Below are 22,436 nucleotides of genomic sequence, written 5' to 3' on the forward strand. Positions count from 1 at the left end.
CTCTCCGTGCTAGATCTTGTCTAGCTTGTGCCTGCATTGCGCTGTGTGTGCTCTCTTAATGGCTGTGATTTCATATGTGTAGCCCCCCCCCCCCCAGTTGTATCTAGAGGATACGAGTTTTTGTACTGATTCACTGACTTTGACCCTCATAGCCTTTCTAACTCTCTTCTGCCTTGGAAGGAGGTGCTGTGATATACATACTCTCTTTAGGGCTGAACACACCACAGTCTTTGACCTGCTGTGGGTCTCTGTGTTGACCGCCATCAACTGCAAATACGAGAGCCTCTGATGGGCCGTGGAAGATGTGTTAATCTATGGATATGACAGTAGGCCATCAGGTGTCAGCTTAATACTGTATCCATTTAGCAAAATGTTAATAGGAGGTTCTCCCCTAGGTTGATATTCTATCTAGCCACAGCATCTTGGCTTGAAATATTTTCATTAATTCTTTGAGAATTTCATACACAATGTATTTTGGTCATAGTCACCTTCCTGCCCCAACTGATTCCATATCCATCCCCTTCCCCCTGGCCTCCGTATCTACCCAACTTTGGGTTTTCTTCCTTTCTTGCTCCGTCCAGTCTAGTTCGTGCCACCCAGCTTCCTCTGGGGATGGCATCTGCCCTGGAATGTGGCTGACCTTCCAGGGAGTGTATCATTAAAGAGAACCAGCTCCCTGTCTCCCGGAAGCCACTGAACACTGACAACTCCTCAGCGAATGGTGGGATTTGGTGTCCACCCCCTCCCAGACACACATGGAGATGTTGTCTGGCTTGCATTCATTGCAGCCATTGTGCACGCGGCCACAACTGCTGTGAGTTAATGTGCGCATCTGCCCTGTTGTGTCCCGAAAACCCCATTTTCTTGACGTTAGCTACCATTGTCTCTAACAATCTTTCCTCCTCCCCTGCTAAGAAGAAGCCTGAGCTTCAAGAGGAAGGGGGCGCTACGTGCCTTCCCAGTCAGGGCCCTGAGCATCCGGCAGTCTCGTGTTTTCTGGGTGTTGATCAGTTGAGAGGGAGATCCTTCTTTTGATGACAGCTCCAAGGAGACTCTGAGGCAGTTTTCCTAGCCCCAGAGTCCCTCTAGGTTGTCCACTGAAGCGCTTGCAAAAATTGGGAATACCTTTTATGGTAAAAAAAAAAGAGAGATCTATGTATTTAACCACAGCTCAGAATAAAAACACTCCTGGCAAAAATCAGAATTCTAATCTCGCCTCAGGAAGAGGCAAATATCTCATCCATGAAAAAATTCAATTACTCTTTCTCATGAGATTGATTATTCTGCATTAACTTTCCGTACCTCTCATACAATATTTCACAATTTCTTTTCTAGATATCACAGCAGTATTGTTAATGATTGACAGTCTCCTTTGAATGATTTGGAATGTACTTCTGTCAAGATACATATTCATATATTAAATATTATTTCCTGTCAATTATGCTGTGATTGTTCAGGTAGCTTTTTTATATTGTTTCATTCATTCTGCTTATGACTATGACTTAAATCAAGGATTCTCTTTTCTGTGTTAAACGTGTTATCAGCAGAGTGCTTCAGCTTAATAACTGTCCTGCACACGCAAATTTAAGTGTTTTTAAGATCTTGAGCCAACTTAAACGAAAATGGTTATAGCTCCAGAATGAAGGAGAGAATTTATTATAAATCTCTTAGAGATTGCAAAAAGAAAACGCAAGCAATTTCAGGATCATTTTTAGCACTCAGAAAGAATTTGAGATTTTTTTCACAGTGCTATGGAAACTGTGGTTGGTAACCAGCATCAACCCTAGGAAATGTGTATTGTTTGCAGTGGGATAAATGGTGATCGTTTGTTAAGATATCCATGGTTTAAAAGCGTAATGGAATGACCTGTTTCTCAGATTTATTACCGTGCTAAAACCTTTCTTAATTTCCCACATACCCACTAAGTCCTGCGTAATCAGATGTCTCTTGGAAACCCCTTGGAATTTTCTAAAACTTTCCAATTGCAGAGGCTGGTCCCAAAGTCTGACAGAGGGAAAAGTGGAGGGTGGGACTCTCGCCCCAGGGTCCTCGTGGTGTCCCTGCAGTATGGCAGTCACCTTGTCACTGCTTGTCTGTGGAAGACGGGGAGGAGGCCCAGGGCATGTTTAGCTGGCCTTGGCCCAGCCTGGCAGACAGGCTCCTTTAGGAGAAAGCCCTCTCTCGGGCTACCTGCCATCCAGGGGCCTTACCAGGTGGCACTGACTGAGATCACCCTGGCATATCCAGCCACTGGCCTGCAGAGACTGGGAGGGAAAGGCTGGCCAGCCTCACTTACCTGCTTTGCAGACCTCATGACAACAGGGGGACATTGGACCAAGCTGCACTTTTCTTTGGATTGGTGATGGCTGTGTGTTCTGAGTAGCCCTTTCTAGGACAGGTCAGTAAAACAAACATAGGATCTTGGCTAAGGGCCAAGGAGGCTCTGGCAAGGATGCTGCACCTTTCTCTCTGCTCACCAAGAGGTAATGGTGACAGGGACTTTTGTAAAGTCAAAAAGAAAGGCCTTCTGGTCCTTCCCTGTCTCCTTTCCATCCTTCTGCTGTTTCTTCCTCACACAGAGAAATCCTGTTCATTCATTCCTTGCAGCCTGGCCTACGCAGGGCAGCACCCCAGCCAGGGCAGCACCCCAACCAGGGCAGCACCCCAACCAGGGCAGCTCTCATAGCTTAAGTGTTTAGTGGACTGGGAATATATCTCAGTAATAGAGTGCTTGCCAGTAATGCATAGGACCCTACATTCAATTCTGAGTCTCTCTCTCTCTCTCTCTCTCTCTCTCTCTCTCTCTCTCTCTCTCTCTCTCTCTCACACACACACACACACAGTGTTAAGTATTGTCCCAGTGGGGATCCATTTATCTCAACACAGACTAACAAGACTGATCAACTTGCATAAGTGAAATCTCCATCCCTTGTACTTAATGATATCTACATTGCAATTACATCTCTTTGCAAACTTGAGAACTTTCCTCTGTCGCCAGAATCATGTTTGTATAGCACTAAGTCACATCTGTAAGTCATTGTGTACTCTGAAGATGGAGTAGTCTAAGCAAGTATGATTGATGAGACCCCCTGCTGCCAGCCAGCCCTTCTCCTCCCGTCCTGAGCTTATCAAATCCAAAGACTCCTCTGCGCCTTTCTGAGAAGAAACCTGACTTCTTTACTCCCTCAAGGTTCCACTGATCACCTTCAGTGAAATAACTCCCAGATTTACAACCTCCTCCTGACCTTCCAGAGCTGTGGGTGACTCATATCCCTGACTGCCAGACATCTGCACCTCCTTATCCTTCTGACACCTCAAACTTGTTTCTGAAATAAAACTCATCTTATGGTCCTTTAAGCCGGTCCTTCTGGACTTCCTTTTTGGTCTGATAACTGATTTGGTGTGTGTTATTGTGAGCATCCAGCAAGCATCTATTGAAAACTTACTGTGTAGACAGCACTCTGTGTACAGTGGAAAGGTTACAAACCAGAATCAAGTCCCGAAATAACTCAGGTTTAGGAATGGGAGATGAATTCCCTGGGTCAGATGGGAAGGAGGGACACAGTCAGGATGGAAAGAACAGGACCAGCTTTTCAGGGTTCCCATCTGCAGAAGATACAACTGCTCTGGGATTCCTGTGTCCTGGAGGCAAACTCTACTCAGCACACAGTTTCATCCCGCCCTCTGCTCTCATTTAGCACCTAAGGAAGAAACACACTCATTCAAGAAATGCTGTTTAGTTAATGAATAGTGCTTCCATTTCAGCATGGTGATGGCTGTCTCATATCAGGCACCTTCATCCATCACCTCTGACTGACAAAACAGGTATCAACTAGAATTCTCAGTTGCAAACGGCCAACAGAAGCTTGGGATGATTTCACAGAAAGGAATTAATCTTAGAAAAATAGGGAAACTCGCAGGATCAATAAAGCCAGTAGAGCAAGGGAGGCTACAGCTGAACTCATTACCACCATCAGGACTGGCCCAGGGATGCCAGTTTGCTCCTTCCTGGAGATGCCGTGATGCTTCTGCAATCCAGCAGGTCCCAGGCTGTGGGTCCTGCCACTGCGAACCAACTGCCTTGTGATATCTATGGTTCTACAGACTGCATCTAACTTCCTCCCACCACCTGTCAGATTATGACTGTCTGGGGACATATCTTTTGACTGACTGAGCCTAAGTGACATCTCCCCTCTTCCGCTGGAAGAATAAATTCCTATCTAGCACCAAGAGGGAGATTGTAAGACACAAGGAGTTAAAGTTTGGGGTAGTCACAAGCCACACATATGCCCCACCCCCTTCCTTTGAGCTTTCTTTTCTTGGAGAGCTGCTCTCTCTGTAACTCCGAGGCTTGGGCCTCTAACTCCTTTATCCTTTCGCCATTAATTTCTGGTTCCCAGAATTGGAAATAATCTCTCAAATGAGGTCTGACAAGTCTGAGGTATGATGGAATTCTTTCGTTCCATATCACAGCCTGTTAACTTACGTTCAAGTGTCTGAGGCCTTGAGGGCTTCCCTTGGCTGCCAATGCTATATGGATGACACATGTTGGCTCCTAGTATTCTTGTGGTTGACTGAATTCCCAGATATTTTTATATGAATGGCTGCAAAGCCAGTTCTTCCATCATTTACTTACATATTTGGCTTATTGAATATGTGCAAATTTAGCTGAGTAACCTAAAACTGTATTTGTAATACTTCAACTATTTAGGCCACACCCTTGAATCCCTTTATGGACTCTCCTGGGAGCATAACGAGAACTTGAAACTGAAGGTCTTTGGGCTAATCTGGCCACGTATTTATTTTGGCTAACTCCGGGAATAGAAGTTTTTGTCAACCACTGACCCTCAGGAGGTATAAAAAGGCCTCCAACCCTCTTCACAGGCAGGAAGATATCACAATACTCGACACCGTTTCTTCAGAACAGTGAATGAGCGGCTGCAGCAGAGGAGTGGTTTTTCTTTGGGAAGGCAGAGATAGCTCATCTCAGTCCCCGCCATTGCCTGAACCTAGCTGCTGAACTGATAAGCATGTCGGGCCAGCCTTTGCGTGAGTTTGGCTTCACAGTGAGCTACAGCGAGCTACAGCGAGCACTGGCTGTGGTAGGTGATGAAGCGCAGAGTGGAAACACAGGAAGGCCAGGCGCTATGGCGTCCAAAAGCTCTGTATTTCCTCATCTTCACTTTGATGATGCATCATGAGGGGCTCTGATGGCAGAGATGTCCTGGGATCCCAGAATGAACATCTGTTTTTGCTTTTCCGGATGCTACTGCCGGGAACCCATACTTCCTTTTCCGGGTAACATCAGACGATGCTGCCAGATTTCATATCATGTCTTGCTTCTGTAGACACTTGGCTCAGAGAGGGGTCACTAGCCCAGGCTAGGTGACAGGATTTTCAAATTTCTCGTCAGCCCACGACAGTATCAGATGCTCGTCTTGTCAGTGGCTGATGCTAATCGCATGCTATACTGCTGGATCCAGTGCAAGCTTTGGCCATGTTTTCTAGCATGTGGTATCTGGTGCTGGATGGAGGGATGGAGGGAACCACTACATACAAGGGAGAAGGGTAAGGTTCAGGGGACTCTGTCTGCTAGTGCAGCTCTATGGGCCTCCAAGATATTTTGCTCCTTTAAGATTTTTCTGAAGTTAGTTTCTCTCTTGTATCTAAAAGTATCCAGGCTGTATCATCATGGACAGGAACTTTGTTTTCTGCCGATCTCCCACTGTGCCTGAGGGGTGGGCTTACTTGCCCTTTCCTGGGTTCTGATCAACACTCACGAATCAGGTATTCTGGTCTCTCACAGGTTCTCCTTGGGCATCTCTGAGAAAAGATGTGTTTTCCCTACCTTACTCCCATCATAAGCTAGACAGACAGTTCTTACACCCTCGCCAGTACTGATGTAAATGGTCCAGATGTCGGTGGAGTAAACTATCTGCTTCCCGAAATTTCCAGAGACTGGCAGCATGATAGGAACTTAGGGTATCTGAAATTAGGGTGCCCAGGACTGCATTCGGATCATTACTGGGTGAGACCGTGACATTCTTTCAATCATTCAACAGATATTCCCTGATCACCCGGCGTGGAAGATACTACACTGTAAAAGACACATAGCTTATAGCGACCACTCTGCAAAGCATATGGTCTTTATGTGTTTGGGTTCTGTGGTCACAAATTAAATCTAATTTAACGGCTTCATAAGAATGAGACCCATTTTGTTTACATGTGAAATGAAGTTAGAAAACAATTATTTCACAGGGTTGTTTCATAAGGTTGATAATATAGACAATATTCACAATTATTTCACAAGGTTGATAATGCAGACTATCCCGGCATTTAAGCATCAGCACATTTTATTTTATCCCTAAAAACTAGGAAAGTGACCGCTCAGCTTCACAAACAACAGGATAACTCAACCGGTAGGAGGGACATCTACACCACTTCTGATGTTAGCCCTGGCTTCTCCCTGTCGTGCATCATCCAGTTCGCCGGATCTTTGCCTGTGCCAAGCTCGAGAGTGTTGGGAACACAACGGGGACACCAGGGGGCAGCACATGGCAAGAAATCTTGGACGCCGACCGCAGCCCACCGCCAAACTTCCCTGCTGCTCCGGGTCCTCGTACGTACTTCCGTCGCTCTGACGCTCCCAGAAACCCGGGCATCGGGAAGGAGCGCAAATTCCCCCTCCTCTGAGCCTCACGAGGAAAAGCTGGAACTGGGTTAGCCAGAGCACACCAGAGCGGGCACTGGAGTCTCTCACCGCGCCGCCAGGGGCGCGGCGCTCGGCCACAGTGTGCTGGCGCGTGGGCGGCGGCGTCAGTCTCACATCGGTGATTCTGGAGAGGGCGGCTGGCCTCCAGAAGGAGTGGTCGCGGCCCCGAGGGCCACCCGCCAGCTCAGAGCCTTCCCCTTTTGCCTCAAGGGACATCCCCGCGCCTAGACCCACAGCTGTCACTTGTGCATGCTGGCGGGAGAGGGGGGGCACAAGCTCCCTGGAGTCGTGCAGAAGGATGCCTGGGTGTCGGATGCGTCCCCAGGCTGCTCTGCAGAGCTGCCGAAGAAAGCAGTCGGGATAATGCTCCCAAACTTTCCTTCGCGGCCGCATTGAGAAGAAACGTCCTTACCCGAAGCTCGGGGAGAACCCAGAGTCCGGCGTCCACAGGGGACAGGGCCAAGGCTGCGCAGGGGAAGTTCTCCGGAGCCCCGGAGGTGGCCTAAGGGGAGAGCGCCAAGGCAAGAGAGGTGTCCGCTTCTCAGTGACTGTGACCTCCCCCCCCTCCCCCGCGCACGTGCTCGCGGCCGGGGAGAAGGTCCAGCCCCGCTGATTGAGCGAGGCGGTGGCGTTCTGGCAGCCCAGGGGCGCATGGAGGCGCCGAGGGGGGCTGTGCGGCTCGCCTGCGGCGCGGGGGAGCGCGCACGCCGCACCTCGGCCTCCCCGGGGACCCGGCTGGCCTCTCCCCGCACTTCCTGCCGCTGGGCTCCGGGGTGCGAGCGGCGCGGCGGGACAGGTGTAGCCCGCAGTGGCCAGCCGCGCGTGTAGGAGGGTTGAGCCCGCTCGGCTGCCTGGAGTTGACTCGCTGCTCCAGGAACTCCGCAGGCAGCGTCGGCGGGTGTCACTTTGCAACACAGAGGCCATCACCTCGGGCTGTTTGAGAGTCCGCTGGGGACGGAACCCTGCCCGCCCGGGCAGGGTGCAAATGCTCGCTACCCTTGGCGGGTCAGGCTCTGGCTCCTGGACTTAGGCGGCTCACTGGGCCCGCGCCGGCGCCTCCCCCATGCTGCTTGGAGCGTCCTGGCTGTTGGCGTCCAAGGCGGCGGCCACTACAGCTCGGAGTGAGGGCGACGACAGGCAGGGTGAGCAGCAGCAGGAGGCCCAAGCGAGGACTGACGAGGATATGGACGAGTCATCGCTGCTGGACTTGCTGGAATGCTCCGTGTGCCTGGAGCGCCTGGATACCACGGCCAAGGTGTTACCATGCCAGCACACCTTCTGCCGTCGCTGTCTGGAGAGCATCGTGTGCTCGCGCCATGAGCTACGCTGTCCCGAGTGCCGCATCCTAGTGGGCTGTGGTGTGGACGAGCTGCCCGCCAACATCCTGCTGGTGCGCCTGCTGGATGGCATTCGCCAGAGGCCCCGCACGGGCACCAGCCCGGGGAGTAGCCCTCCTGCGCGTCCGGGCCCCGGTACGTTCCCGGCGCTTGCCGGTGTTCCAGGAGGTGCGACCAGCAGTCCCCCGCGTTCCCCGGTCTTTCTTCCAGCTGCGGCAGGTAGCTCTACCTCCAGTTTGTGCGACGTGGCGTCTAACAGGAGCGTGCCAGTGGCCAAGGTAAGTATCTACCTCAATGACATGGCGTCACTGTGTGGGAAAGTGTATGCTTGTGAGCACGTGGATGTACGAGTAGTCATGGTCAGAGGCTCTTCCGTGGCCTACTGGTTTGTTTTATTCTTTAACAACTTCTCTGTACTCCAGGGATTCTACGGAGCTTTCAGTTCTCACTTAACCAACTCTTGGCTACATCTCATCATAGCACCTCCTAACCTTTATTCCAAACTTCATGTGGGCATCTAAGTTGCTTTCCAAGTGCTTAGAGCACTATGCTTACACCTGCCCCCATGACCAGTTCATATGAACCATATGAACCATCCTCTCACTCTCACTAGGTGGATATGCCTTCTGACCTGCCACACTCCACCACTTCCATTCCATTTTGACTAGGCTTGGTCGGTCTGTCTATCTATGTATCTACCTATCTATCTATCTATCTATCTATCTATCTATCTATCTATCTATCTATCTATCTATCTATCTATCCATCCATCCATCCATCCATCTATACTGACTCTGTGCATATCTGTCTGTCTATTTATCCATCTATTCCGACTTATGTATTTGTATATCTCACACTTTTTGTTACCCTTCCAAATCCCCAGAAACAACCACTTTCCCCTATACCTCCGGAGTCTTCCTCCTCGCCCTCAGCTCACCAGTTGGGAACTTACTGCCTAATGGTCCCTTGGTTCTGATCGCTGACAGGGAGCTGAGGGCCTCGTACCTACTTAACTGTCTGCTTAAGAGGGGGCAGGGCAGAGGGCAGCGTGGGCAGACGCTGCCTCGAGAATGACTACAGCTGTCTCCAAAAGGAAGAAAGGAGTTTGCCTAGAGTCACCAGGAGTGTTTGGTCCTAACCTCAGGGCTTGCGGCATTCTCTTGCCAAGCCTGGGTCTTCTTATGGTCTCTTAGGCAGAGTTGTTTCCCCACATGGACCGTTGTTTGAAATGTTCATTATTAGATTTTGTGCACCTGCATTGCATAGACTTTACTACTCTGTTTTAGTTGGAAGACTTTTTTCTGGATGACTAAATTTGAGTTTTCTTTGGACCGGGAGAAAGGTAGTCAGGAAATAGTCCTTCCTTCTTAGGATCGTCGCTGAGGGACCAAAATTTAAACTTGACTTTAGTTGTGGTTGAATCCAGCTATACACTCCATTAGAGGCTCAGAAGCTCTTGTCGTTCTTGTCGGTGTTGTTTGTAATCTAATATTATAATTAAAGGTTTTTATTTGCAACATTAGTTGGTTGCTTCCTCCTGCTTCAGTAATCATGTGAGCTTAGGAACTATGACTCCTGTGAGATGCTCAGGCATTTGATGACTGCCAACAGACCTTGGTCCAGTTCACCTTGAGGAGTGAGGTTGGTCTGATGCCTACCCGGAAGCCTCTGATAGAGAAAAGGCACAGCTTCAGACAACTCCTGGGACCTTACTGCTCTTCAGTGCGTTCTTTAGGACTTGCCCACAAGGCAGAAGCTTGTAGCTTTCGCAATAGTGTTTGAGTATAAGGAATTCGTGTTTGGGTCTTTTCTATTTGAGGTGTTGGAGGTTGATGTTCTGGGTGGCCACGTACACCGCGGTTTGGGATGTCTGCACTTCTGGGAATTTGAGAACGTATCTTCTTTGTGTGTGTCACCTTGGATGCAGGCTTTCTTCCAGTCGTCTCAAAAGGACCAAGTTCAGGTTTGGGGGGAAAAGTTAGAATGAAGTCTAGTGTTATTTGGCTATGTTCAGAGAGGACAGTAGCATAGGCAGAGATTGTAGTATTTGGAGCTTTTGTTCATTGATTTTTGTAGTCACTGGGTTTCTTCTTGGTCAGCTGGAAGCCGCGCATGCTGCCGTCACACTACCACTGTGCGGAAACAGCAGTAGGTCTCGATGAGCAGTCTGGGAGAACAGTGATGGATCTGAAAAGAGAAAGGGACCGAAACCGCATGATATGTAGGTGTCAGCCACCTATGAACATAGTAGGCAGAGACCAGCTAAAAACTGCCTCCAAACAGGCTCTTGGTACTCCACTGTCCCTAAAATTTACATTGATGCTTTCTAGTGAAGCTGAATTCCGGATGTTGCTACCTATTGTTGAATAAATGGATATTCATTCCACCATTTAACAAATGCCAAATATGATCTAATAGTAACCGTCAAAGTTACATTTCCCCTTTCTCGATTAGAAGTCCCTCGGATCTTTGGGGCTAATGGAGATATGTGAACCTTTAAGGTGTATACATTTTGGGCTCAGCCTGTCTACATGCTTAACGCAGTTAGAGCCGAATTTGGGGACTGCGTCAGGTATAAAACACACTGAAGTTCTGATTGTTTTCGAGCATAGGTCCCGAAATCCTTTGCGTGGAGTCTCGGTTGTCTTCAGCATATTAGGGAGTCAGTCCTACCTGACAGATTTGAAATGACTCTTTTAAAAGAAAAATCAGTTAACTGATGCTGCCCCTAGAAATGTTATACCAAGTTATAAGTGCCCATCGCCTAGTTTGGGATTATTGGTTTCTTTATCTGCTGCTAAATACTGTTTCCGTGTGGCTTCTTAAAGTGCCGTTGAAGAGTCTAGCTGGAAAGATACTGTAAAAACTATTGAAAGTTTTATAATGTGTGCTAACTTTCTCAACCTAACTTGTTTATTGTCTTGAAAGTTTTGCGAGGGAACGCCTTTGATGTCCCAAACTTTCACCAACTGCGTTGTGTGAGGACAGTCTGAGAGTTCTAGGAGGACTGGGGATGTAGCTCAGTGGCATAGTACATGTCTATTATGCCAGAGACCCTGGTTCCCATCCCTAGCAATCCAACAAACAGAAACAGGAAGGCAGTCAGGCAAGTAGGGATTCTGCCAGAAGGGTATTATGGTTTCAGATCGAATCATTTAGAGATCGAGTTCTTAATATGAAGGATTTAGTAAAGACTTAAGTATATGATAATTTCTACTTTAACAAGTGCTTTTATTTTTTGAATATTCTTTGCTTTTGTTTGGACATATATAAAACCTATCAACTAGTTCTATCGTGCCTATCTATATAACCTGTCTTGGTCTCTTGCCATGAACCTGACCAAACAGAGTGGGAAAAGAGAGGTGTTCTTGGCTCTTTAGGAGGCCATTGCAGTCACTGGCTGGTGGTAGTGCAGAACTTTGTGAGGTTTGAGAGTAAAGATGCTTTCACAGACTAAAGCATTGTAGACAGTTTAACAGTACCTTTGATGACATACAAGTGGGCCCGAGGGCTAATAACATAGTTTGTTTATATTGTGTCTTCCCTTCTGCTCCTCCTCTGTGCTGGGGCTGGAGCATATGTGTGGATAGTGTGCCTTGAGTTTCCCCGTGGTCCTGTATTTTTCTGGCTTGTTGTTTCTTCAGCAGTGAGACAGGGTCTCCTGACATCCAGATTGTCCTTGAATTGCTCCTGCGTCTAAGCATTACTGTGAACTTCCTCTCCGCGGGCCTTCACCTCCTGGGTGTGCTTAATTCTGAGAGAAACCAGATAGCCCGCACGGTAGCAGGCAGCTAACATGAGAGCGTTGACCAGGGTAGAGGGTGTCTGAGGTGTCTGAAATAAAATTCACCTGATCCCTAGTCATCAAAGTTGAAGAGGTTGTATCTTTCCTTTTTAATGCTGCTGAGGGCTGGACACAGTAATACTACCGACTGGATGGAGAAGTGAACCTTTTGTGACCAATGGAGATTGATATCTAGGTGTGTCACCTGTGTTAGGCTGTGTCCTCCAACCACAATGCTTTGCCTCTCTGTCTGGCAAACAGTCAGCCATGCGGGAATAGACATGCTTGGCTTGAAAGGAGCCAGATACTCCATAGGGTATCACAGTTGGTGACGTGAGAACCTTGCTCTAGTCCTGTCCGCCCGGGACACTTTGAGTGTGAGAAAAGCACTTCAGAGTCAGCAACGTTTGGTGCTGTGTTTTTAATAGTGGTTATTAGTGAACAATCCAAATTACTCTTCACCGAGAACCTATCATGTGTTGTGGGTTATACAGAATATTTTATCTATTTTTAAAAAATGTTTTGAAACAGAGTTCCACTCTGTGGCCCATGCTAGCCATGAACCCTTAATCCTCCTGCCTCAGATTCCAGAGTGCTTGTGTTATTAGGTGTGTGCCACCATATGTGAGCTCTCTGTTCTTTCCTGCAGCCCTGTGAGGTTGCCAGGAACATAGGTTGGAAAATCAAGAATGTAAAGCTTCCTTCTGCTGAGTGGCACACTGTTAAGCAGAATACTACAAAGATGAACTTTGGCCTGAGTGCCTCGCTGGCTTCGAGGAATCTGGCTTTAGCGGAATCTCCTTATTCCATGACAAACTAGCTAACTGAGAGACACGGCCCCAAACAGAAGCAGGAGTGACCTCTTTATTTGGTTCACCCCAAATTAAACAGATGCTCTTCAGGGTTAGTTAGGACGGCTATTTCATCGACGTGGGGATTGTAGAGCATTGTGGTGGCTGGAGTGTCCCCTCCTCTGTTATGGTTTGAGCATAAGGGACAGTGGCCCTGCACAGATCAGACTGAACAGCACATCCTAAAAGACACACATGCCCACCCTGCTTTGCAACTGAAGTCTTGCCTCTAGCCCGAAACCAGTTTTTGAGAAGGGCGGTGGCTGCCGGTGGCACTTTGGTGCGACCACAGACAGGTCCAGAGAGAGGAAGGTTTCTCTCCAGATTCTAAGTACACAGGCAGAGAGTGTGGTCGTGACACTGTCGTACCCTTCCCTTGCGTCCTGGGACTGGTGCTGTCCCAAGTCACCGCCTCTCCCCGTCTTCTCTCAGAGCTGAGGCCCAGGACCTCCCCTAGGGCTTGTGGTAGTCCTTACTGACCAAGAGGTAGGGAAGGGGACTCTGGGGCCTAAGGACGGCACAGGGGTCAGGAGCTCTAGCACAATAGTTTTAATTCCGGCTTCCTTACTCTCTTGCCACCTGTCTGTAGGCAACTAGGTTACCCACATTACCAATGAAGTGTCCCTCCTGGGCTCCTGCTAGTGGGTCTATTGCGTATGGGAACCTAAGTTAAGGGTGCATGTGGAAAATTGTTTGTGTGTGTGCACAGTGGGGAGAGAGAGAGAGAGAGAGAGAGAGAGAGAGAGAGAGAGAGAGAGAGAGAGAGAGACAGAGGGAGGAAAGAAGAGAGAGAGAATGAGAGAGACAGAGAGAGAGAAGAAGGGAGGAAGGGAGGGAGGGAGGAAGAGAGAAAGAGAGAGAGAGACAGAGGGAGGAAAGAAGAGAGAGAGAATGAGAGAGACAGAGAGAGAGAAGAAGGGAGGAAGGGAGGGAGGGAGGAAGAGAGAAAGAGAGAGAGAGACAGAGGGAGGAAAGAAGAGAGAGAGAATGAGAGAGACAGAGAGAGAGAAGAAGGGAGGAAGGGAGGGAGGGAGAGAGAAAGAGAGAGAGAGATCAAGATCATACTTTGCTTTTAGATTCTAGTCATCCTGTGTTAAGGAGATCTGGTCATGGACCCTCGATGAACATCTAAGCCCCACGGCTGCTGGAACCTGTTTCGTGGTTCCCACTGCTCCTGCCCAGTTTTATCTTTCTTATCACAGACCGTGTCCCTGATCTTTATAAGCATCATTAAAGTGAAGAAGAAAACCCCAATGACACTTCCCCCCAAAGAAAAAGAAAAAAGCACAAGGCTGCCATTTGCTTTAAGAAGGACAGCAGGGGAGGACCACTTTGCTTAGCTGTGGATCCAGCTGGCTGTGGCTGCTCCTGAGAGCTCTTCTCCTTGATCTGCAGGAAAGAGAAAGCTCTGCAGTTGCCTGGGACTGAGCAGCCCCCATGGTGGGGGCGAGGGGATCTGTCCCATTGTTTTCTTCTGCAGCCCTTTGCACAGGGTAGAATCGGTTCTCAGTTATATGGTTGTTTCGGAGGAGTATTTTAGTTCAGCCTGTATTTAGTTTCTGTCTCTTCCAGCCAGCACAACCTTATTCCAGGTATCTTTTTGAAATAAATTATCAGTGAACACTTAGCTCGGTCAAAGTGTTCTTCATCGGGTCTCTCAAAGAGGCCAAGGTCAGTTTTTATCAGGTTTGCTGTGCTTGGGAGAGCTTCCAATTTACTGAATGAGAAATGCATACTTCCATGGGCATCCTATTGGAATTTTAATTAACCTTTAAAAATAGGCTGTCGGGCTGAAGGTGTCTGCAGCAGTGAGTGACTCAGGAGTTCTGGTAGCACATGCATTGCAGCCCCTTAGATCGCTGAGAGAAGTTCAAATGGAATTCCAAAAACCTAAATGATATTTGGATTCTACTACAGTTTTGCTCGCTCGCTCTCTCTCTCTCTCTCTCTCTCTCTCTCTCTCTCTCTCTCTCTCCATCCTGTTTTTTTGAAATAGGGTTTCTTTGTGTAGCTCTGACTGTCCTAGAACTCTCTCTGTAGACCAGGCTGGCCTCGAACTCACAGAGCTCCGCCTGCCTCTGCCTCTCGAGTGCTGGGGTTAAAGCTGTGCACCACCACCGCCCCTGCTCCACTCGCCTTCTCTTTATGTTCATTTAATGTCAGTGGCTTATGTATGCCTAGAGACAGAGCTGTTTGTGGGCACCTTAAAGAGGCCACATATAGTTCATGTGATGTTTCTGTTTTACATGTGTTTACACTGCTCTGATACGCTGGTTGTCTGTAAGCATGAACTGTGTCATGGAATGTATGTGTAGTACTCACATGAATTCATGAGTTTTATAAGAGCCAGAGTTTGCAACTCTGATCAATAGAAGTAGGAAGAGAGAATTTGAAAACATCATCTCCCAAGGGCAGATGCAGTATTCTCAGAGAGTAGGAGACAGGTCCTCAGCAGTGAGCAGAAGAAGGAAGAGCTGGCTTCAGCAGTGCACCTGCGGTATACCAGGCATTTGCCTGTATAGAGGGTGGACAGGAGGTGCCTGGGATAAAAACATTGATGTTTATTTATTTCCATTAATTACATAGCTGGGTATGTAGAGGAAAACACATGCTTATATCTTTCTCTCTCTCTCTTCCTGCCTTCCTCCCTCCTTCCCTCCCCTTCCTTTCTTCCTTCCTTCCTTCCTTCCTTCCTTCCTTCCTTCCTTCCTTCCTTCCTTCCTTCCTTCCTTTCTTTCTTTCTTTCTTTCTTTCTTTCTTCATTCTTATCTAGCAGGAGTTTTTCCAGTGCTAAGGATTTATCTTAGGACCTTGCATATGCTATGCAAAGGGCTCTTTTCTTTGGTTTAACCAAAGACGGACCCAGAAGTGCTAGAGAGAGGAAAGGGAAGTGGGGGAGGTTTGGGAATAGATCAGATAATAATTCGAAGGTATAACAAATGTCATCAGACGCAGTGAGTTATAATCAAGAAAATGCTTTTGTTGCAAAGATAGTGTCTCCTGCAGGTTTGCTTACCAATGATGCTGCTGCATTTGAAAGGTCAAAGCATTCTTCAAACAGTTGTTACCCTCCAAGGAAAGTTCTTGGGAGGCCTTGAGCAGTCACTAGGAAGGACATGCTATCTTTCCAAGGCCTCGCCCATGTAAAGTATCTGTGCCCAATGAATTCAGTGAGAAGACACAGATATTTATTATGTAGAAGTTTATGGAAATGCATAGTGATGAAGTGGTGGTCCTTCAGCTGTGTGTGTAGGAGGGAAACAGAGGCTTAGACGTTTTCATTGTCAAATAATCCCTGATCTTGCTGTTGCCAGGACTATAAAGCTGTTCTAAAACCTGGCATACTCTTCTTCGTGAGGCAAAGTGACAAGCAGATTTTGAGTCCTGTGCTGGCTGTTCTGATGTCAACTTGACACAAACTAGAATCATCTGAGGGGAGGGAATCTCAATTAAGAAAATGACTCCATAAGACCAGGCTGTAGGCAAGCCTGTAAATATTTTCTTAATTAGTGATCAATGGGGGAGGGCCCAGCTGATCGTGAATGGTGCCATCTCTGGGCCAGTAGCCCTGGGTTCTATAAGAAAGTGGACTGAGCAAGCCATAATGAGCAAGCCAGTAAGCAGCACCCCTTCATGGCCTCTTCATCAGCTCCTGCCTCCAGGTTCCTGCCCTGTTTGAGTTCCTGTCCTGACTTCCTTCGATGATGACTAAATGTGGAAATGTAAATCAAATAAACCCTTTCCTCCACTTGCTTGAGATCGTGGTGTCTCATTGCAGCAGTAGAAACCCTAAGACCAGTACCATTCACAAATTATATTTTTTCTTGTGTTAAATTGCTTCTTTTAGAGAAATGTCAGGACAGCCTCTGGGCAGCCTCTAATGCAACTGTGTGAATGCCTTGGCAGTTGTGTATTTGAAGCTGTACGGATGGGAAGAACTCAGGGCTGAAAGGAAATGCTATCAGTGCTTAATGTATACACATTTGCGTTCATGGGCAGGTAGAGGTGAATCCCACATCACTGCTTTAAAGAAGTGGAATTGTTTATTGACCAGAGGGAGAGTTGTGAAATACTAAACTGTTTTCACATCACTCACGGCAAGGCCTGTAGAGAGCAGAGATGAACAGAAGCCTCCCACTTCAAGCCCTGGGGAGCCCCTTCACTGACTATTGACTCTTCAGCACTGTCGTCATTGTAACCTTTGTGAAGGACATATATTTATGCACATGCATGGTGCATGCGATTGGTGTTTATGTCTGGTATGCAAGCTTGGTTGTTCATGGCCAGCATACATGGTCAGTGATCACATTTGCTGTGAACGATTAGTGCTCCTGGCTGATGTATAAGATTAGTTGCTCATGGTTGAAAATCATTGTTGGTGTATATGGTTAAACCATGTGATTGGTGTTCATGGTTGCTCTGTTGTTCATTGTTGTATGTGGTTGATGTTATGATTGATACACAGGGCCAATGCTTGTGGTTGTATGCATGATCGAAACACATGGTTTCTATGTGTGATTGTTGCATGTGGCTGATGATTCTACTGGCCACAATGTGGTTGGTGCTCATGACTAGTGTTTGGGGTTGGTACTCTTGCTTACTGTGCGTGGTCATTATATGCGGTTGATGCTCATAGTTGGGTGTACATGGTTGACGCTTGCGGTGTTATCTGTGTTTGGTATCCATGGTTGGCGTCTGTTGGTGCTCATAATCAGTATACATAACTGTTATGTGTGGTTGGACTGTCCCACCGACTCTTTACTCCTTTGTCGTTTGTGAGCCATGATTTTGCTTGTAATTTCTTTGTATATGGATGTTCCTTTTATTTTTGTCCTCCAAACATCAGCAACCTATTTTTCCTCTGAATTTAGACATTGTAGAAAATACCTTCTTGTCCCCATAAGATTAATAACCAGTCTGCTAAGTGTGGTTGGTGTTGGCCATGATGGCTCCTTTGTCTTCCCAAACTAATCCATGAGTCCTTTTTTAACAAATCAGCCCCAGAGCTGGCCCCGTGGACCACCGAATGCCTTTGCTGCTGCTGGTAGCCTTGTGGGCTGAGAGGCCCTCCCTTGTGACTGCCCTTCTGGGATTGTTACTTACTGGATCTAAAACACCTGTGATGAGCAGGTCCCTTGGTGGTAACTGGGTGGGTGTGGGCAATGAGAGGCTAGTGCCATGGCAGGGCATACCTTCTGTGGCCAGGTGCCAAGCAGCTTTGTGAAAGAGGAGACAATGTTGCAAACACTTTACTCTGCTGAAGCCCAGGACTTTTTTTTTTTTTAACTTTTGTCTTTCTTCCTTCTGGGCATTTCTGATTCCATTTTAATTTCTGCAGGTTGTTTGTAGTGCTCTTTGCTCATTTTCCCCATCTGTGGGTTAGAAGCTTTTCTGGTAAATAGCTGCTCTGTGGCTCTTTGAAGTTAGCAACTTCTGGATTTCTCCCTGGACAAAGTGCTTACTAGCTAGTAATTCTATGATGTGAGACGTCCTTTGGTGTATGTGTTGCTTTTATTGGTTGGTGAATAAGGCTGTTTTGGCCAATGGCTTAGCAGAGTAGAGTCAGGCAGGAAATCCAAACAGATATATATGTATATATATATGTATATATACATACATATATATGTATATATATACATATATATGTATATATATACATATATATATATAGAGAGAGAGAGAGAGAGTAGGCAGAATCAAGGAGACACCATGTAGCTGCCGAAGTAGAAAGACGCCCTAACCTTACCAGTAAGCCACAGCCTTGTGGTGATACACAGATAGTAGAAATGGGTTAATTTAAGATATAAGAGCTAACTAGAAATATGCCTGAGCCATTGGCTTAACAATGTTGTAATCAATATAGTTTTTGTGTGATTATTCGGGTCTGGGCAGCCAGGAAACCAAAGCAGAGTCTCCATTTACAATTCAATTTTAACCCTCACATGTTAGCCCTTCTCCCCACTACAGTGAACTGGAGGAGAGCCAAGAGCCTTGTGTGACTTTTGAGCCTTGCCCAACTTCTCCAGTGACAGGTTAGGCACCAGAACCAAGGACTGCTGCTGACCCCACTGGCCTTCCTGCTGGTAGGTTCTTCATGTTGTCAACTGAGGCTCGAATAAGCCACAGGTTCTCTGCCATGAAGACTAATGTGGATCTAGGGTCTGGGCCCCAGGAGAGATGGGTGATAACTTGGGGATTACAATGAAGTTTGAGAGAAGGCTTAATCTTTTCATAAGTCCTGACAGTAGCAAGAGTGGGTGGGAACAGGGAGAAGAGGGGTTCGGAGCAGCCACTGAGGTCATGTCTAGCACTGCCTGGGGGGGGGCTTGTCTCCTGCTATGCCTGCTGAGTATGCAGGTGGCTCCCTGCTTGACTCCTTAGATATGCTTATGTGTGATTGCCTCTTCTCTATATCCTCTATTGGTGTGTGTACTCTGGCTTTGGCAGCCCTCTAAGATGCCACCGAGCCTTCTGGAAGTTCTAAATCTCAGTTCTGTATAGGCCGCCCCACAGCTGCTTGGACAGCCATCCACTGCCCTTCCTGTTTGGAACCGTGGTGTTCCTGGTCTCTTCTGGGTGTATTTTTGGTAGCTCTAGACCTGGTAAACTCTGTGTTCCCCTTTCTTTGACACCTTCCCTCTCCCTAATAACACCTTTCTACTTGTGGTCTTTGATTTATCCTTAAAAAATTCCCATGTAGTATGGAGAACTATCTTAGTGATAGAGCTTTTGCCTAGCATGGGCAAGACCCATCCTAGCACCCCCCCCCCCAACAAAAACATTCACATGAATTTTCTGTTCTATCCAGAATGTGCTGGGCCGAATAGAATGTGATTTCAGTATCACACAGGGGTGTATTTGATCAGACTTGTAATAAGATATGTCTCCCATGACTTCTCAGAGCACAGTGCACACCAGTACCCCATGCACATTCACTGTTAAAAGATGAGCCTATGGGGCCCTAGAGAGATAACAGGGCTGCCTGACGGCCTTGAAAACTCAGGGTGAGCAGGGAAGTGCGGACCATGAGCCAGCTCCTGGTTCTCTCTGGAAAGAATGGGCTCCATAAAGTCACTGTTATAATTTAAAAAAAAAAGTGGGGGGGGCACACTAGAGAAAAGCACCATGCAACAGAGTTCACATGGAGGGGGCTTGGGAACATAAAAAAGGGAAAGGTGAGAACAGAGACTGGCCTCTGGGGAAAGGAGCAGTGAAGATGAGAGAGAGCAGAGAGGAGAGGGAGGGACAGAGGGAGGGAGGAAGAGAGAGAGGGAGAGAGGAAGAGGGGGGGAGAGGGAGAGAGAGAGAAGGTGGGCAGGGTCCTGTTAAAAGAGAACATAGTGATTGTGCTCAGGAGCTGCTCTTAGTGGCTGCAGCTGAGGATGTGTCCTGTCAGGACCCCAAGGGCAGGCCAGTGCAGATGCCTGAATGCTAACACTCCTCCCTTTTTATTTATTATAAAAAAGTAAGGTCTTAGAAAGGGGTTGCATGTGAGGCGGGGATGAAGAGACTACTTCCTGCTGACCTAGGGGTTGTCGTTCATCTTTGGGGGACCTGGCAAAGCTGAGGTGCTGGCCTTGTCCTGAAGTATCTGACTGTTTCACTTCACTGTCCAGGCTCTGTGGAACCGTCAGGCGTCGGCCTGGACCTGGCAAAATGTTGTTTGAGGTAGATCCAAGTCGATTCCCTAGGGCTTAGAGCACCTGATCCTTTTCCCATCACCCCAGCACACCTGGACATGTTTGATGGTCTTAACGCCTCCAACTCTATGGCTAACAGCTGGTAAAACAGTAGCTGATGAGGAATGGTCACTGGGTCTCCAGAAGAACATCCTCAATGGGAGAAAGCAAGGAGGTTTAAACGATGACACAGTTCCCGTGTGTGAGGGGGAGCAGTAAGACCCAAGAGTCTACAATCCTGTTTCCCAGGAATTCAGAGGAGGTCAATTTCGAGACAGGCACAGGCTGCCCAGTGAGTCATCACGCAATGGCTCTCACTCACTCTGTTTTCTGTAGCCACCTGCTGAGGAGAGTGAGTGGTCTTTATTTTGTTTTTGAATGATAAGGACTAATTTTACCTATTTATAGGACACTTGTCATGTTTTTGGTATGTTGTGCAATGATGAAATCTAGGTAATTAGTTTATCGACTCAAAAATTCACTACCTCTTTGTGTTGAGAAGATTAAACCCCTTCTAGCTATTTTGAAATGTAAAACAAGTCAACTATTGTCCATCTTGCCTCAAATGACAAGACACCTGTCTCCATCCATCCATCCATCCACCCATCCATCTATCTTCCTATCTATCATCTATCTATCTATCTATCTATCTATCTATCTATCTATCTATCTATCTATCTATCTTCCTATCTATCTATCTATCTATCTATCTATCTATCGATCTATCTTCCTATCTATGTATCTATCTATCTGTATCACATTTTTTTCTACCTATTCATATACTGATGGACACTTAGTTGATTGACTGTCATTTACTACTGTCCACATGGCAGTGCTGCTGATCTCTCTGCATGTGGATTACATGTCTTTTGTTATATACTCGGAGACAAGATTACTAGTTCATAACATGATAGCTCTAGGTTTTGAGGAAGCTCCATTCTCTCCCTTGAGTGCCCAGCTTCTGAAGACTGTGTGGGCCGAGGGAGGTCAGACATGGAAAGTCTGGGGAAATGACAGAAACAGTGACCAGGTAGCACTTTGTTTCGTGGTGCTGGAGTGTTATGTACACTGGGTAAGTACTGTGACCATTGAGCCATATCCCAGGCCCCTTCATAATCCCTCTTCTTCCAGGATCTTGCAAAGTAGATCATGCTGGTCTGGAACTTGCTGTGTAGCTTAGGATGCCCTCAAAGTCAGCATCTCCTGAGCTGAGATGACAGGGACATCCATCAGTGGATGCAGTGGACTAGATGCACCACTAGTGTGAGCTTAATAAATGGAAACTGTTTTACAGTTCCTGTTCCTGGACCTCACTTCTCATATTGGCAAGCATGGAGTGTACTCTGTGGGAATATAGCCGTTAGAGCTGGGACTCAGATTTATTGGGCCCTTGGTCCTGGCCTCTTTTAGATCAAACTGACTAAGGGTCTAGTCAGAAAGGACATTAGTACTGGTTTCTGAAACAGCCCTAAACTAAACTGGTGGAGAGCTTGTTCCAACTCAACAAAGGTAGGAGTGGTATCAAGTGCAAAGTAATGACAGAAATCTCTCCTCAGCACTGTTTCTGTTGAATGTTTGCAGCAGCCCTATACCAGCAGGCCTTTAGGGTGGTGAGCAAGGAAGGCATGGGTCATGTAAATCCACAGGCATAAGATAAAAGGTCTGCCATTTCCTTGTCTTTTTCCTCCATAGACATCTTGTCCACAGGACCACCCTGGCGGCACAACTGTTCTCCCACCAGCAAGAGTTTGGATCACAGTCAGCTGACGTCCCTTAGCAAAAGGCTGCCACGAGGGACGAAGCCCCAACCAAACTGGGTTGGATTCCTGAAGAGAGGGTCAGGGCCTGTGCTGGAGAACTCATAGGAACTTCATCTGCATTTTTTTATTTTAAATAATTCTTCATTCCAGGAATGATGGCTATCCCTCCAGCCTTCCATGTCTTCCCCTTCCCACCTTCCTTCTTGTCCCCGTTCAAACCTTTGCTTTCTTCTCCTCTTTCCCTGTTTCCCTCTCTCTTGCTTCCTCCTTGTATTTTCTTTTCACCATTAAAAAAATCTTTTTATTTTATTTT

At 47.2% G+C, this 22,436-nt stretch overlaps 1 protein-coding gene across 3 annotated transcripts in view; it reads left to right on the plus strand.

Annotated features, from left to right (window-relative positions):
- The first annotated feature begins 7,343 nt into the window (after positions 1-7,343).
- Sh3rf3 (SH3 domain containing ring finger 3) overlaps positions 7,344-22,436 on the plus strand; it is a 265,461-nt gene continuing 250,368 nt past the window's right edge. For all 3 annotated transcript variants that reach the window (XM_087898129.1, XM_048451758.3, XM_087898130.1), the window contains exon 1: positions 7,344-8,327. In XM_087898129.1, coding sequence (XP_087754255.1) covers positions 7,776-8,327 — 552 coding nt within the window. In that variant the 5' untranslated portion in view covers positions 7,344-7,775. The remainder of the gene's footprint in view (positions 8,328-22,436) is intronic.

This window comes from Myodes glareolus, chromosome 18, assembly GCF_982192425.1.
Source record: "Myodes glareolus chromosome 18, mMyoGla1.1, whole genome shotgun sequence".
NCBI lineage: Eukaryota > Metazoa > Chordata > Mammalia > Rodentia > Cricetidae > Myodes > Myodes glareolus.